The sequence below is a fragment of the Peromyscus californicus genome, unplaced genomic scaffold (genome assembly GCF_007827085.1).
Source record: "Peromyscus californicus insignis strain IS unplaced genomic scaffold, ASM782708v3 Scaffold_3__1_contigs__length_106647218, whole genome shotgun sequence".
Lineage (NCBI taxonomy): Eukaryota > Metazoa > Chordata > Mammalia > Rodentia > Cricetidae > Peromyscus > Peromyscus californicus.
In genome coordinates, this window is record NW_026294551.1 from 19,827,323 (window position 1) to 19,844,428 (window position 17,106).

Sequence of the window (17,106 nt, forward strand, 5' to 3'; positions counted from 1 at the left end):
TCGTAAGATCCTTTAAGATCTCAAGCTGAGCCGGGCGGTGGTGGCGCACGCCTTTAATCCCGGCACTTGGGAGGCAGAGGCAGGCAGATCTTTGTGAGTTTGAGGCCAGCCTGGTCTAGAGAGCGAGATCCAGGAAAGGCGCAAAGCTGCACAGAGAAACCCTGTCTCGAAAAACCTAAAAAAAAAAAAAAAAAAAAAAAAAAAAAAGATCTCAAGCTGAGCTTGGTGACACACGCCTGTAATCCCAGCACTTGGGAAGCTGAAGCAGGAGGATCGTGAGTTAGAGGGCAACTGTTCCTACATAATGTGAAAAAAATCAACAGGAAACTTCTAGGACTGTGGCTCAGTGGTAGGTGCTTACTTGCCTGGCATGCTTGCAGTCCTGGGTTCAAGGAACTTAGGAGTCCAGGAAACAATACCTTCCTGGCCATCTGCAGCCTTCTGTTCTGGAGCCTGAACCTGGCTCCTCAGTACAGTGCGGATCCTCTCCGTGGGCCTGGGTGATGTCTCAGCAGGTAAAAGCACTTGTTTTGCAGGTCTGCACGACAGCCTCAGTCCAATCCCAGAACCCACTCCATAGCTGTCCTCTGACCACACACATGCTGTATGATATACATGTTACCCACCCTCACACATGCACACACATGATATTTTCTTCCTTGCAGGATCCTTGCTCCCAGTGGGTTTCAAAGGAATCTCACTTGGATGTCTATCACACCTTAGGGTGGGTCACTCTGCTGTCAGGAAGGCCTTTTTGGTTGGACCCAGGTCTGAGCTGAGGCTCCAAGTGAGTTCCAGCTAGAGTCCAGTGCAGCCTGCTCCTCTCCCCATCCCTCCACCAGCTCTTGGGGGCCTTCCTTTCCACTCGCTGGATTGTATAGCAGTTCAACATGGTTATCTCTGTTCTCCCCATGAAGACATGGTTGGCTGAGTGAATTAATAGTGTAAACAAAATTACAGGAGCTTGTGTTGAACTTGCTCCTGAAAACAAACATTTTTAAGGGTATTTAGCACATTGTGAATAGTGTGTAAATAATGCTGCCAGGTTCAAAGAATGCCTGGACCCCTCCTGCTCATTTCTGTCCCTTATCAGGAGAGTGAGGAAAAGCAGGTGGATGAGCTTCCCTGTGCTGCCAGGCTGTGCCTTAGCTTACACTGGCCCTATGAGACAGAGGAGAGAAACAGAATCAAACACCTCTGCCCAACTTGTCCACAGTTGGACAGCAAGTATTTGGGACCCAGCCTACATCCTGGTTTTTACATAACTCAGGACTGCTTCCTTTTTGAAGTGAACAGACATCATTTCTCTTCTCAGGCATGGGGTTCCCGCCTCTCCAATTAGTGTTAATGAGTTTGTTCCCCTGTGTTCTGTGGCTCCCTCGAAGCCGTCACAGATTCACATCTGTATCCCCTGGTAGTTGGCACGGTACTTTCACTTGAAGAGGCCTTGCTGAGTGATGACTGGATTCAGATGGAGTAACTTGTCCATTTCCTGGGGTCTTCACATATATTACCTCTTCTGATCATCACTATCGCCCTTCAAGGGCAGAGGCAGTCCGCACATGGCAAGGCAGCCAGTAACGAGGGCCAGGAGGGCATGCTCTGCACAACGGGGTCCTTGCATGAGGCAGAGTTTGCCAGGCTGGGGGCAGCCTGACCGTGGAAGAGGTCACTCTTGACAAGGATGTTCAGCAGCCAGCCATTCACTCTGCAAACATTTGCGGCTCTGTGGTACAAAGTGTGCTCTCGGGTGACCCATAAAATGTACAGAGACTCTGGGCTGATAGAGCTAAGCACGTGTGGCTCCTGCCCTCAATCACAGGAGGTCGGCCCAGAGCTTGCTGTGTGGTGTCCTGCATGCCATAGGCAGTCGGGCTGGCGGGGGCAGCAGGGGGGCAGCCAGCTGAGACGCAGCTTCCATCTGACTTGCATGGGCGATGAGACTGAAATTGGATTGTTCTCTCATAGAGTTATCCACGAGGCATGGTAATCAATGCCTCTCCATCCGCCACAGACCCAGCCTGGCCTAACACCCCCTCTTCCTGCATCATCCCAGCCCTGCTTCTGTGAATTTAGAAATCCTGTCACCCCACACCCCTCATAGGCACCCCCTTGCTCACACTGAAGCTTAGGTCTGAACCTGATGTTGGGGTACCTACCCAGTTTGCAAAACCGGGTTTGTGGAAAAGAGCTGGAAACCTTTGTGATGGGAGAAGGGGTGGTACCCACCTAGCCCTGTAACTGAATACACAGCAAAATCTACCATCAGTGCTGAAACTGTCAAGGGGAGGGGCTAGTCTTTCTGTGTTCCCCTATATGCAGTCTTCAGCTTAACCCCTCTGGGGAGGGGGGCATCATCCCAACCTGAGGAATCTCCTTGGCAGCTAATTCATGAGATCTATCCGAGAGCTCCACTCACCTGTCTCCAGATTCTCCCTGGAAAGACCCCGTGGCTCTCAACTGTGCTTGAGGGATCCTGGTTCCAAGTAGCATGTAAGTCATGGCTGTCTTCTCTTCCATAGTTCTTTTGTGTTTGTTTGTTTGAGACAGGGTCTCTCTATGTAGTGTTGTCTGTCCTGGAACTCGCTATGTAGACCAGGCTACTCTGGAACTCACAGAGTGCCACCATGCCTGGCTTTCCATAGTTCTGTGAAGAGGCGACCAGGACAGTTGGGGATGAATGTTGCTGGAGGAGGAAGGGAACAGATTCACACCCAGAAGTCTGGGAACTATGTTTCAACTAAGCCTCATGGCTCTCCTCTACTCAACACAGCCCCGTCCATTGGCCCATCCTATCCACTTGGAGAGCTCCTAAGCTGGAAATAGTGGGTGATTGTCAGCCCTCTTCTCCCACCAGGGCCACGTCTGGTCCGGCCTCACACCCCTGAGGGGTCCAATCATGCAGGAACGGGAGGGGGAGTGCAGGGAGAAGGCGCAAAGCAGGCTGGGAAAGCAATTAAAAAGCAGATCTCAGGGCTGGAGACTGGGAGGTAAAGGACAAGCTGAAGTGGGTCTGGCTGGGGCCAGGAGAGGCGAGGGAGAAAGGCCCAAGCTTATTACCCCTGCCACAGCAGCCTGGCCCCAGGACCCGTGAAAGAGAATGAGCTGCTGAGTCCAATAGGAAGAGGCGGGGCCCAAGGAGGAGGAAGAAGACGACGGGACTCTGGGGTCCAGTCTGGGGTCATTCTGCAGCCACAGGGGCTGATTTCTGACCAGCAGAACCTGGCTGGGCGTAGGCTAAAGGTGGGAGAATGAATGGCCCCTGGTCTAAGGCAGGTCCTCTCCAACTGAAGCCCCCACCTGCAGAAGCTTCAACTGGTTTAGCTAGCCCTGTCCTGTGGTGCCTTAATAGGGGAGGTGTAGACCCTGGTCTGAGGGGGAAGACAGATTCTAGCATCGGGAAATCTCTGCCTGCAGGGGAAGACATGGCTCCCCAGGAGGTCTCAGGCAGAGGTGCACAGGAGACCCAGGCACCAAAGGTCAACACACCCGAAGTTTCTGGAACCTGTAGGAGTCATGAGCCTTAAGTCTAGGGATGGAGGAAGGGAAGTGAGAACAGAGCCCAGGAAGGGGATAAGGGAGGCAAGAATGTGGGTTAGAGGGTAACATCTACTTCAGTTGCCACACAGTTTCAAAAAAGTTACATGTTGGGCTGGACTGTGGTGTAGATAAAGTGCTTGCCTAACATGCATGATGCCCTGGGTTTGAACATCAAATAAACCAGGCGCGTTGGTGCACACATATAATCCCAGCACTCGGGAGGTGGAGGCAGGAGAATCAAGTTCAAGGTCATCCTTAGCTACATACATAGCAAGTTTGAGGCCAACCTGAGATATAATGAAACTGTTATCACAAAACAGCAAAAACAAAAACAAAGAAACAAGGAAAAACTAATTATGTCCCCTTGTAGGACCTGAAGCCACCAACAGCTAGAGGTAGGAGAAAATGACACTGACTCCCACCCTCTTTACTCACTGCAGTTCCTTGGTCCTAGCCACACTGCCACGTGACCTCCCTTAGAAGGTTCTCACATACTCCCAGTAGGTGCTGTTGGATGGACTTGGCAGCCCTTACTCAAGTTCCTGCCCGTCCTGGCTGAGCCATCACAGAAGCACGGGCATGCGGTAAGTGGCGCACACGGCAGGCATTATGAGATGAACGCTATGGTTTGACAACAATGCCTGCTGTGGATGTCTCTCACTGACAATGTTCTTGGAAGGTAAGTCCTCATTTCACAGATCTGGATTCGGTGACGGTTCCTGGGTCACCCAAGACTTCACAGCCACAGAGGAGCCAAAGTATTGCTTTCTTCTCAAGAGGGCACCGTCACAGCAGAGGTGAGTCTAGAAGAAAAAAAAACAAACAAAACAGAATGGCCAGCTGATGGATACAAAGGTGGACTGCAGAAAAACCACCAATCTCTAGGAAACCCTATTTCCCTCCACTGGTTTGGTGGCCAGACCTGTCTGGGCAGCTGAGCACTGCCATCTAGTGGTCCTGGGGTCCTCACTTCCCTTCCTCCGGGCAGCACCATGGGATGGGGTCAGCCAACCAGTCTTGATCTCTACTGGGCAGGGGCAGGTGTGCAAGCAAAGCCGGCAGGTGACACTCGAATCGCATGACCACTTGAATTAGAGTCTGGCATCAGTAGGAAACACCAGGCACTATGTGTATGAGTTGAGACCAGAAGTGGGATTGTCCTGGGAGGCATTGAGGTTTTGCCCTGTAAGCAAAAGATCATCTGTCAGGTTTTAATACAGGGAGAGGGACACAAGGACGCCATCTTATCCCCACTTTGGCTTGAAGCAGGGTTCAGTTTGGCTGTGGACTCTGTGGTGAGGTATCCAAGCATCTGTCTCCATGGTTGGCAGTACCCTGCGGTGGAGTCTGAAAGTCGGCTGGAGTTTGGCCTGAGGCTTTTGTTGTTGGAGACTTCTGCTTGGGAAAGTTGAAAAGGAGTAATCCACAGGATGAGGCATGCCCCAGGCTAGGAGGATGGGAATCCCTGTAGCAACTGGGAGGGCAGGGGGCCTGCCTATTTTCCTACCAAGTGCTTGTCTGGGGCAGATATGTATGAATTTGGTGGGAAGTGGGCTAAGAACTTGGCTAGTTAAATGAATGCATAAAGTGGAAAATGATGCAGCTGTTAAAATGATGATGTAGGTAAATGTTTATTGATTCAGAAAGATGTTCACAACATATTGTTGAAGGAAAAGCAAATTACAAAATAATTGGTGCAGTCTGGGCCTGTTTTGAAAAAAATGTATTCATATGTGAGGAAAAATCTGGCAGTGTTTATCTGCATGTGGCAAAATTATGACTAATTAAATATTTATATTGCTTATGTGTCTTTTCTGATTTCTCTACAGTGAGTGTATAATAAAAACACTAATAATGAAAGTTTATACATCAAGTGCAACCAAGAATATCTTTCTTTTGTCTCTTTGTCTCTACTCACAAATACCCCTTGAGAGAGTGGCAAGGATCCGAAAGCCCCGTGGGGTTGAAATGGAACTTGGGCCTGCATCAGGGGCCCAGGGAGGGGCCTGAGGGGCAGAGACTGGGGGACTCCTTGGTTGGCATGGAGGCAAACTCACATGGACAGGAGGAATTCTCCAGTTTTGCTCATGAACCCCTTGTCAAATCTTTTTCCTCCGGAACCACTTTGTTTATACTAAGAAGGTAGGCCACTCCTACCCTGTGAGCTGTGTCCCGAGTTCCAGGCTGGTCTCTAGTAAGGCTCTTCTTAAAGTCCCCTGTTTTTTAGCTTCCCAACTTTTGAGCATCAAAAGTCACCAGGGCAGGAAGGAGTCCCGCAAGCCTTTAATCCCATAGGGACAATGGGACCGCTGTGAGTTCCAGACCAGCCTGATCTATATAGTGAGTTCCAGGAGACATGATGAGAGATCCTGCCTGAAGTCACTGCGGACTTCTCTCAGGATCTACTTTACTATGCCATTGTTCAGGATGGGGGACGGTACGGCTAGATCCTAAGGGTCTCCTTCCTCCCCGTGCTGAGACTCGCCAGGGGGACCTTAGCAAGCAGCCCATCGCATGCTCGAATGAATACCATGTCCCTGGTATGGAGTAAGGGGCGTTGCTGTGACAGGCGCTCAGGGGTCTGAACCGGCTTGAGTGGGGGAGGGGGCAAGCAGCCAGGAGTTGTCTGTAAGCTGGAGACATGGCAGTGCTGAGCTGGCCACCCCCCAGGACCTCTGTGTGCCCACTGAATGACTCACCTTGGCATAGACACAATGATCAGGGGTGGGCACACAGCCTGCTTCCCGCTGTACTCCAGGCCCCCTTCGACGCTTTCCGAGAAGTCCATTGAGCTGGGAGCTTGTACAGCACCCGGGGCTGACATCCTGGCATCTTGGGATAAAAGCAGCCCAGTCCCCTTGGGGCTGCCCTTGCCGTATGGCTCCCTCACTGGCGGCAGAGAACAAGGCTCTATTCAGCAAGTGCCCTGGAGTAGAGATCAGAAGCTCAAGCATGGACAGAGGAAGGCAGGGGTGGAGGGAGCTGAGCTGTCTGTTTTCCAGAAGCCCAAGGGCACAGATGGCTAAGGCGCCTGGGAGGGACCGGAGTGGAGGGGATGGATAGGCCTGAAGTCTCGTGGCAACAGCCTCCTCCCCACCATTGATGATGGTGAATTCTGGTTTCCCAGACCTACATATCCCCCAGAGGCCTGATGTGTGGGAACCTGAAGAAGATAAATCTCCTGGGAGAATGTGGGGTGGCCAGGGAGACCGGGTGTTACAGAAATAAAGATTCCGGCATGTACTGCCAACCCATTCATTACTACTCTGTGGAGCCCTCAGGGGCCAGGAGTAAAGGGAGGCTGGACCAGGAAGAAATGACCCAGCAGACCAGACAAGATGCCAAAGAGGGGGGGATCAGGAAGGAGGCCTGCTGTCTTACCCTATTAGGATCCTCATCATTCCTTCTGTCATGCCCCCTAGACACAGCCAGAGGCCCAGGTCATAGGGTCATAGGGAGGGCCCCAACCCCGGCCCTTCCCTCCTGAACTCCGGGAATGAGAAGACAGTGATGGTGGACTCCAGGGGAAGGACTCTGGACATCTGTTGGGAGTGGGAGTCATCAGGAAACTAGTATAGGCTGATCCTGGAGTCAGGGCGTAGATTCTTCACGTTCCTAGCATTTCCCAGGCCCATAGAGAAGCGAGGGCATGCAGAGTGAGGACAGCCCTGGCTTCTAGGCTCTAGGAGCTAGAGGCAGCTCACCCAACCCAGCTCGTGCATTCTCTCTCTCTCTCTCTGTGTGTGTGTGTGTGTGTGTGTGTGTGTGTGTGTGTGTGTGTGTGTGTATGCATGTGCACACATGCACAAGTGTTCGTTTACTGCATAGATGTTCCTGTGTGTGCACATATGTGCTGAGACCAGATGTCAACCTCAGGTGCTGTTCCTCAGGCCCTGCTGCCTTGGGTTTTTGAGACAGCGTTTCTCCCTGGGACCTGGAACTCACTAATTAGTCAGTGAGACCCAAGGATCCTCCCAATTTTCATTCCCCAGCACTGGAGTTACAAGTATGCATTGTCAAACCTGGCCTTTTGTATTCATTTTGTGGTTAGAACTTGGATCGTCATGCTTGACAGACAAGCAATTTATGGACTAAGCTGTTTTCTCAGTCCCTCTCTTGACCCATCTTACCAGAAAGGGGGTTTTCTTGATCACTGGTGAGGCCAAGCTGGTGTACCGAGGGAAGCCTTGACTCTGATACAAAGACCTCAGTGGGGTGAGAGGCGCTCTCCCCATAGCTGGGCTAGGGCCCAGCTCCACCCCCTCAGGCTATTCAAGGGGGTGCTGCCAGGAAGTCAGGGCAGAGCCAGTCCAGCCCATTACTCCATAAAGCCCTTGACATCCCAAGAGCCAGCAGAGGCTGGGCAGGATGGAGCGAAGACGTATCACCTCTGCTCGTCGCTCCTATGCCACCTCTGAGACGGTGGTCAGGGGCCTGGGTCCCAGCCGCCACCTGAGTACCATCCCACGCTTCTCTCTGTCTCGAATGTCTCCTCCACTCCCTGTCAGGGTGGACTTCTCCCTGGCGGGGGCTCTCAATGCTGGCTTCAAGGAGACTCGGGCCAGTGAGCGCGCGGAGATGATGGAGCTCAATGACCGCTTTGCTAGCTACATCGAGAAGGTCCGCTTCCTGGAACAGCAAAACAAAGCGCTGGCAGCTGAGCTGAACCAGCTTCGTGCCAAGGAGCCCACCAAACTGGCTGACGTCTACCAGGCAGAGCTGCGGGAGCTGCGGCTGCGGCTGGACCAGCTTACGGCCAACAGTGCCCGGTTGGAGGTGGAGAGAGACAATCTGGCACAGGACCTCGGCACCCTGAGGCAGAAGTGAGGAAGGGGACAGGGAAAATGGCTAGTGAGCAGTGAGACTGAACCGAGAGGGGTGCCTATAAGGAAGGGTACTGACTGAGGGCTCGGCCTCTCAGCTGCTGCGTTTCCCCATGCCTGGGAAAGGGAGGGCTAACTTTGCTCCCTCATATGATGGGAGAGACCAAAACTTCAGGGATCTGATTCCCAAAGGTCAGCTGCCAGGGAGTTGGTCACTCTGGGCACCTCCACACTGGGGAAGGGCTGTGAGGGTAGCGTGGGCACCAGCCAGTATATGCTCTGCTTTTCCATTCATTTGGCACTGTGAAGGGTCAGAGAGGAGGTCTGTGTCCACAAGGAAGCTCTGATCTCTGAAATATAGGAAATGCAAGAAAGAGCAGGCAGGCCTGGGCGCAGAACCCAGACGACTGTCTGCCACCGACTTTTTTGTTTGTTTGTTTTTTGTTTTTTCGAGACAGGGTTTCTCCGTGTAGCTTTGGAGCCTATCCTGGATCTTGTTCTGTAGCCCAGGCTGGCCTCGAACTCACAGAGATCCGCCTGACTCTGCCTCCCGAGTGCTGGGATTAAAGGCGTGCGCCACCACCCCCCGGCTTGCCACCAGCTTTTTGACTATACTCAAGTCCTTTTGATGCGGTTATGATACAATCTATCCTAAAAGATAGTGACCGGGGTCGAACTCTGGGGCATGGTACTTTGCTGAGAGGCAGACATCCGTGTGCCCCTCTGGTGCAGGAGGTGCACTGGTGTCTGTACAGTGAGTGCATGGCCGTGGATGCGCCTCTGCGAGCATTAGCAGGTGCACCAACCCCGATAAGGCACCTCAGTAATGAGTCAAAGCAGAAGCCCTTATCTGCTGCTTATTCTCTCAGCCAGGGCCTCTGTCTAGGAATCCTCTGCCACTCTCTTCTCCTGCCACTCTATGGTCCTTGGGAGTGTTTTATGACAGTCACCTCCAAAGAGGTTGGGACAGGGATCCAAGAGTCCTCAGGAAAACCTAAAGTCCATACTGTGTCCCCTATCCCAGGCTCCAAGATGAAACCAACCTGAGGCTGGAGGCCGAGAACAACCTGGCTGCCTATAGACAGGTCAGAGAGATGGGAGGGATGGGAGGGGGCAGGGAGGTTGGTGGCAGTCCACCCAGACACAGCCCCTGAACTTAGCCCTCCACAGCAATTGCCTGCTTCCCAGATCCCCACAAGGAGGGGAAGACAGAACTGGAGATTGTTGTGGGGAGGGACTCTGGGGTCCGAAAGGTCCTCTCCCTACTCCAGGAGGCAGATGATGCTACCATGGCCCGTCTGGATCTGGAGAGGAAGATTGAATCACTGGAGGAGGAGATCCAGTTCTTGAGGAAGATCCATGAGGAGGTGAGGCCAGGCAGAAGGAGGGAGGCTCAGGAAACTGCAAGTGAGAGAGAAAGACAGACAGACAGAGAGATACTCAGAGAGGGAAACAGAGAAACCAACTGTCAGGATGAAGGAAAATGGAAGAAGGAAGACAGAGAGACAAGGGAGGTGTTCTCCAGTATCTACTACCCCTGGAAAATGACCACAGATCCTCCCCTCCGCCGTGTTCTGAGAAGCACAAGGCAGGTCTTTGATTTCTCCTCCACATCAGCTTTGTGAGCCTCACTCACAGTCTCCTTTCACAACGGGGAGGACGTTGAAACCCAGAGAAGTTTAAACACACACACACACACACAAGTCACACAGCCTCTCTGGTTTCACCCTCTCCCCCACCTGTCTCCAGTAAGATGTGAAACAGTCACGAAAACCCCTCTGAAGACATGCCACGGTGGTATACTCTCAGCACTTGGGAGGCAGTGATAGGAGGCTCGGTGTGTTTAAGACCAATTTCAACTACACAGAAAACTTGAGACTAGCCTGACCTACGTGAGACTGTCTCAAACACACACACACACACACACACACACCTCTGTTCTCTGACCTCAGAGCCTGGATGTAAGGCATATTCATGCCTGGTTCCTGACTATGCAGCCCTGGGAGAAAGATGCTCTCAGACTCTCATTCCATACCCTTTAGGGTTTTTACTTTTTGACCAGGCTCTCACTGTGTAGACTTGACTGACCTGGAACATGCTATGTAGACTAGTCTGGCCTCAAAATCATAGAGACCTGCCTGCTTCAGCCTCCCACATCCTGGGGTTAAAGGTGTGTGCCAGCGAGCCTGGCACATGCCATTAGCTTAGGTCATGCACTTCTTCCAGTAAAGGCTGCCCCATTTCCCTGAGCCAATGCCATATCTGGGCAGGCAGGAGTGTGGTGCTGTGAGAGCCCCAGCTGTAGCCTGGGCCTGAGATTTGAGCCTCAATCCCCCTTCTTTTACCCTATTAGGAAGTTCGAGAACTCCGGGAGCAGCTGGCCCAGCAGCAGGTCCATGTGGAGATGGATGTGGCCAAGCCAGACCTCACAGCGGCCCTCAGAGAGATTCGAACTCAATATGAGGCAGTGGCCACCAGTAACATGCAAGAGGCAGAGGAGTGGTATCGGTCCAAGGTACCTGTGGGCCAGCCTGCCTCTTCCAGACAGCCCTTCCTGATTCATACTGGAGAATAAGGGAAGGAAGCTTGGAAAATAACCTATCGAGGTGACCAGCCTTGCTCAGAGAAGTGAGATGACTTGCCCAGGACCACACAGGCACCACTACTTCCCAAACTACTCATTGTTATCGTTGCTAATACTTTTAACTAGCAAAGTTAAAAGGTTAACTAGCTCGCCCAATGTCACATAGCTCCTAAGTGACAGAGGGGTAAAGCTTCCAATCCTAACCCATCTCATTTGAGAGCCTGCCTTTTTGACGCCTCTGCCAGTCTGTGCCCCGTGCTCCTGAACATCTGCTGTGTGCCGGGCACTCCCGAGATACAGGGAAACATTTGGTCAAGGTGATGTCAGAGTTTATATAGACTGTGGGAACAGGGAAGATGATAGGGTGGGGCTTGTGCTAGACAGGCAGCCTAGAGACTCAAAAGAAGAGGGAAGGGCATCTCAGGTAGAGAACAGGCGTCGTGAGGAGGCCCGAGACAGAAAAAGCACAAACTGGAGATGCGGTTGGCCCAGGGCACCAAGTCCGGTGTGAGTTGCCGAAGCCAGTGACAGCCTGAGCAGGATGAAGGCATGATAAATCCTTCGGTTACAGTTGCGGCTCCTGGGGGGAGACCTGAGGTCGACTCCACTTTCCTGATTTTCCAGAGACCGTGTCTATCTCCCATCCCAGGCAGCTCCCTGGTCTGTGCACTGTGCCATAGGGAGACTCGAGTCCTCCCTTCAACTTCAGGTTCTCTCTCGGTTTAGTTTGCGGACCTCACAGACGCTGCTTCCCGCAACGCAGAGCTGCTCCGCCAGGCTAAGCACGAGGCTAATGACTATCGCCGCCAACTGCAGGCCTTGACCTGCGACCTGGAGTCCTTGCGCGGCACGGTGAGCGCGAGCAGGGACCACTGGTCGGATCGGGGGCAGCCGCCACCCAAGATGTTGCTGGAAGGGGACTGGGGTGGGGGGCGGGGGGCTGGGGATGAGGGATGGACGAAGGGAGGAAGGATTCTGAAAAGTTGGAGGCGGGGTAGGGGGCCGGGGCCGGGCCCTCGAAGCCTCTTGGGTAAGCGATCAGTAGATCAGTGGCTCCATTCGGCAGAACGAGTCCCTGGAGAGGCAAATGCGTGAACAAGATGAGCGCCACGCGCGGGAGTCGGCGAGTTACCAGGAGGCGCTCGCCCGGCTGGAGGAGGAGGGCCAAAGCCTCAAGGAGGAGATGGCCCGCCACCTGCAGGAGTACCAGGATCTACTCAACGTCAAGCTAGCCCTGGACGTCGAGATTGCCACCTATAGGAAATTGCTGGAGGGCGAGGAAAACCGGTGAGCTCGCCTCAGCGCTGGGGAACTGCTGCTGCCTCTCCTCAGTAACTCTTGTTCTCTGCAGTCCTCCCGCTAGCCTTGTATCCCCTTCCACTCCCAGAGTCCAGCCTAAGCACAGTAGACATTCAAGAAATCGATTCTGAAGAACAGATGGATCCAACCAGTCCCAGGGCCGAGCACTTGAGTTATCCCCCAAACAAAGCGGCTGACCCTGACCCGCAAGGCTGGCCAACAAAGATGGGACTTCCCATGGCCTCATTGATTTGTTCTGCTTCCTTGGACTTATTGTGACCATTTTTTTTTTTTATTCTTCTCATCTCCCAAGCCTCCATTCTCCTTTCTGGAGGTATTCTGTGGGGGCAGATAACATACAAGCTCCCTGCAGACTTTTCCAGCTCCGGGAGAGTATTGGCTTCTGGGTTGAAAGTTAAGTGGTGGAGGCTGGAGAGGTTGCTCTGTAGTTAGAGGTTAGGTTCCCAATAGCCATATGATGGCTTGCAATGTCCTGTAGTAACGCTCCAGTTCCGGGGGATCCAACACCCACTTCTGCCCTCATATACACAGGCATGATAGCTCATGGCTTTAATCCCGGCACTTGAGAGGAAGAGGCAGGCAGATCTCTGAGTTTGAGGCCAGCCTGGTCTATATATTGAATTTTAGGCCAGCCAAGGGTGCATAGAGAGACCTTGTCTGGAAGAGCTGGGAGGAGAGAAGGAAAGAGGAGCGGGAGGGGGGAGAGGGAGGGGAGAGGGAGGGGGAGGGAGGAAGAGAGAGAGACGAAGAGGAGAGGGGGGAGAGGGAGTTAGGGGATTAGGGGATGTTGGCAATGCAGTCAGGCTGGCCTGGCAAAGGACCCTGAGATTTTCATGCTGTCCCTGGACCAGGACCTGGGGGTGTCCTCGGGTGGCCTCATCATCCCTACCCCTCCTCTGTCTTTCAGCATCACCATCCCTGTACAAACTTTCTCCAACCTGCAGATCCGAGGTCAGTATAGTGGGGTCTTGTGGGAAAGGGTAGTGAGTTCCCACCCCTCCCCCCAGGCCTGTGGCCTGCTCTTGGGGACGGGGGGCGAAGGGATCCAGGCTCTCCTTGGGAGCCTTTATGACCCTCCGCTGAGATCCTAGACAGAGCACAGCCCCCGAGGGCCTGTCGCTGTCCCTGTCTCACTGCCGTGTCGTCATCCCCTAGTCACACCCCTGCACACCGGTGAGGTCGCCACTGATGCCAGGTCTGCTAGCCACGAACAGGTTCTGCCCTTCCGAATGTTTTACGTTTTGTTTTGTTTTGAACTGCTTGTCACTACAGGGGGCAAAGGCACCAAAGAAGGGGAAGGCCACAAAGTCACCAGACATCTCAAAAGGCTCACGATACAAGTTATACCCATACAGGCTCACCAGACTGTAGATGGAGCCCCGCCAGCGCTCGATTAGATAGATCTTTGCGTTTCAGTTATGTGTTTTCCCCAGCTTGACAGGCAGCGAGCCTCACCAAGCCTGTGTCCCCGTCCTCTCGGCCTCCCTCCTTCCCCCAGAAGCTTCCGGCCCCATCCCAGGTTCTAGCGCGGTGTAATTAGGTTATGCCAACAGAGCGAGCCTATGTTAAAGGGGGCTTGTCCCTGGGAGCTGAATGAGAAGTTCTGAAGCCTCTGAGCAAACGACAGCCTCTGCCTTGCCTCTTTCCTGTCACTAGGCGGCCCCCTTGGGTCTTGCAGTGCTCTCTGGGCAGGCTCTCTGTTTGATTCATGAGTCCCGAAGGCTCTGTTGCTTCTCTCAGTGCTGATTCAGCCCAGAGGATTAGTTCCCTCTGGACTGCTGCTCTTGTAGTGAATAAAGTTTTTCGTTCCCTGCTCTTCATTTTAAATATTAGTGAGTGTGACATGTTATATTTTTCTCTCTAAGGGGGGTGGACCAAATTACTTTTTACTGCCATGTGGTCCTGAAATGATCCTTAGATACAGGGGAAAATTCCATTTAGGAATAGTGGCCATACATATTTCAGAATGTAATTCAGCCTTAGAAAGTTGATTATGCTGACCAGGTAGAGGTGCCAAATGCTAGACAGTCAAGGGTCACTAGAGTCCAGAAGAGTGACAGAGAAAGGCAGGGATGGGGAAGGCCCACACGTATTAATCACTAACGTGTGCCACATGTTAACGTATATTAGTTACTTGCCCCCTCACTATCTCCTGGGGAAGTAGGTACTGTGAGCACTTTTTATAAAAGAGGAAACTGAGGCTCCTTTCTCGGTGCAGCCCTTGGTTGCCAGGAAACCAGGTGCCTGAACAGAAGGTCAAGCGGGCTATGGGACAGCGGCAGGATGTGCCCCCCCCGGGGGGGCCAGTTGGGAGTCCCGAGCCACTTTGGACAAGGCGAGGTTCTCTCTGTCTACTTAGATAGCCCTGTATTCATAACCCTGGGTGCATGATGGGCAAGTCGGGTACAGGACAGGATGTTTAGTATCCCAAGAGCCCACGGAGGCCTCCTCTCCTCGCACCTGCAGAAACCAGCTTGGACACCAAGTCCATATCAGAAGGACACCTCAAGAGGAACATCGTGGTAAGGACAGTGGAGACGCGGGATGGCGAGGTGAGGAGAGGGTCTGGCTGCCCTCAGGGGTTCTTGAAGCTAGACTGGAGAAAGCCTGGGACTAGCTCACGGAAGGTCCTTAGTAATAACTCCCGGGGGCTCCCAATGGAGCTCTGGAAGAAGGGACTGACCTTGAATGTGATTCTCCTTCTCCAGCCCTTCCACAGGGAGTGTGTTCAGGGCAACCTGTGTATCAAGGCCATCTGATGGTCCAGCTCTGACTGGGACAGTTAGGGAAAGAAAGGGCCTTCAAATTTACTCAGAGCAGCTTTCTGGAGAAGAATGGGAATAGGAGATAAATACAGCACAGCCTTCTCTACATGGGGTGGTGGCAGCAGCAGCTATGGCTACTCCCACGCCGTAGTGTCAGGCACGCTGTTGAATGCTTTACTGGTGGCATTTCACCCTCCAGTTTGAGCTCAGTGTGATGTAATTCAACGACAGTCAAGGGAAGACAGATCCAGGAAAGTTGGGGACTTGCCTCAGGATGCACGGCCTAGCACGGTGGGTCTGGGAGTTGTGTCGGTCCCTAACTGTGCACTGTACACCTTCCCTGTCCCCTGCAGGTCATTAAGGAGTCCAAGCAGGAACACAAGGATGTGATGTGAGGTGTGCCCACCTGGCGGCCCCTGCCACACAGTGTCAAGGGCCCAAAGCTCCTCCTCAGATAGCCCTGTTCCCATCCACACCAGCACTCCCCTTCCTTCAGTTTTTATGCCTGTCTGCTGCCTGAGGCTCAGTCCTTACTGAGCCTGACAGATGGCACATACTCTGCACCTCCAACTAACAGGATACTCACTCCAAAGGGGCAGTCGGGAGGGGAGGGGCCAGCAGCTGAGGTAGAATTGCAAGGAAGGAGGAAAGTTGGGCAGAGCAGGGAGCCTTAACAGATCATTTCCTTCATCCTTGTTGGTATGGAAACTGTTGCCAGAGCTGAGGTCTCTGGGAACTGGACTTTGAGTTTCCATAGGCTGCTGGAGGAAGACAGAAAGTCAGAGAGAAAGGGGAGGTCCCACGGCAAAGTAGCTCTAGCCAGAGACTTATGCTTCCAGAATAGCCCTGACTGATCTAGGAGTGGGTAGGGCAGACTCGCTACCTGGAATGGCCACTAAGGCGGGTGGTCCTAAGGGCCCTCCAGAGTGATAACTCGTGTCTCAGACCCTCTGAGTTGCCACACAGCTTAGCAGCCTGTGAGCGTGTGGAGACTTGGTTCTCAGCACTTGGGGGGATCTATAGCATAAGTGGAGAGGGAAGTAGTATTGGGAGGGAGTAGAGGTGGGGTACCTGGCCCCTAAGTGTGGATGCTGAGAGGTCAAGCCCAGGAAGGCTCCCCTACTCAGGCTGCAGGAGCGCCAGTGGTGGCAGCACCGGTGGAGATGATTTAGACATTGGAGTTGGAAGTTGTAGGCAACCAGTTACACTTGGCTCTGAATCCTGGGAATCAAGGAAATGCCCCATTCTCCTGAAGACCGTGAAACAGGAGAGAGGGACTTCTGTCCGTTGTCTTGGTTGTGAAGGTCTATTCCTGGCTGCATAGTCCCCATCCACTCACCTCTCTGCACCCTGTGACTGCTGCTTCTCAACCCTGATGAAACCACAACCATCCTCTTGAGGTTCTCCATTCCGTAATTACTAGCTCTTCTTCTCCAAGCCGAGGGCCCATGTCCTTTCTGATGCATATACATAATAATACCTGCATTTTCGGCATCATCCTGTTTGACAATTTGGGAAACTGAGGCATGAACCTAGTAGACTGGTTCGTGTTCAAGCCGCCTGGAGGCAACGTGGGACTGCCCTTCCACACCAGAGCACCCTCTCTCAAGCTGGTTGGTGGGCAGGTGATGGGGCACTGTGCCCAGAAATGGGGCTGAAAGTGTCCACTCCATTATCCTTTCCTCCCCTCTAAGGTCAAAAAAGGAAAGTGGGGCCCCTCCCTCTTCCCAGGACATTGTACCCTCCCCCCACTCCTTACCACTCTGCTAACCTTCAGAACAGTGCTGTTGCCTTTACTCACTAAGAAGAAATAAAGATGTGCCATAGCCTTCCACAGAGTGGGTCTGATTTGTTCAGAAGGTGGGGTAAAGACCGAGACAGGACTCAACTTGCTCATGGCCACAGATAGTCTTGAGATTCTGAACCTCCATTGCGGCAGCTGCCTGTCAAATCCCACCTCCTACAGAGCCCTGGTGCCGTGGCCTTTGCTCCAGACCCTCTTCTCATCCCCAATCCCTAGCCTGGGTGCCACCACTCAAGAAAGTCCTGTGTTGGATGTCACTCTCTTCACCCA

At 53.0% G+C, this 17,106-nt stretch overlaps 1 protein-coding gene and 1 long non-coding RNA gene across 7 annotated transcripts; one reads left to right on the plus strand and one right to left on the minus strand.

The window, feature by feature from the left end:
- Positions 1–199: 199 nt before the first annotated feature.
- On the minus strand, positions 200–7,853 carry LOC128121906 (uncharacterized). 3 transcript variants are annotated; one of them, XR_008222287.1, is made up of 6 exons: positions 7,671–7,853; positions 6,240–6,466; positions 4,463–4,723; positions 3,976–4,343; positions 2,420–2,686; positions 200–1,943 (listed from the first exon to the last, which is right to left on the minus strand). It is a non-coding gene; the product is annotated as an uncharacterized LOC128121906 (long non-coding RNA). The 3 variants fall into 3 exon arrangements; XR_008222286.1 differs by lacking the exon at positions 7,671–7,853 and having other exon boundaries at positions 6,240–6,536; XR_008222288.1 differs by lacking the exons at positions 4,463–4,723; positions 7,671–7,853 and having other exon boundaries at positions 6,240–6,536.
- A 10-nt stretch (positions 7,854–7,863) lies between these two features.
- On the plus strand, positions 7,864–16,866 carry Gfap (glial fibrillary acidic protein). 4 transcript variants are annotated; one of them, XM_052756982.1, is made up of 11 exons: positions 7,864–8,363; positions 9,388–9,448; positions 9,635–9,730; positions 10,717–10,878; positions 11,674–11,799; positions 12,014–12,234; positions 13,175–13,218; positions 13,540–13,654; positions 14,603–14,607; positions 14,734–14,819; positions 15,386–16,866. In XM_052756982.1, the coding sequence occupies exons 1-11, from the start codon at positions 7,909–7,911 to the stop codon at positions 15,425–15,427; spliced, it is 1,413 nt and encodes a 470-aa protein (XP_052612942.1). In that variant the 5' UTR covers positions 7,864–7,908; the 3' UTR covers positions 15,428–16,866. The 4 variants fall into 4 exon arrangements, with proteins under 4 accessions (XP_052612942.1, XP_052612940.1, XP_052612941.1 ...); XM_052756981.1 differs by lacking the exons at positions 13,540–13,654; positions 14,603–14,607 and having other exon boundaries at positions 7,866–8,363; positions 14,734–14,789; XM_052756979.1 differs by lacking the exons at positions 13,540–13,654; positions 14,603–14,607 and having other exon boundaries at positions 7,867–8,363.
- The last annotated feature ends 240 nt before the right edge of the window (positions 16,867–17,106 follow it).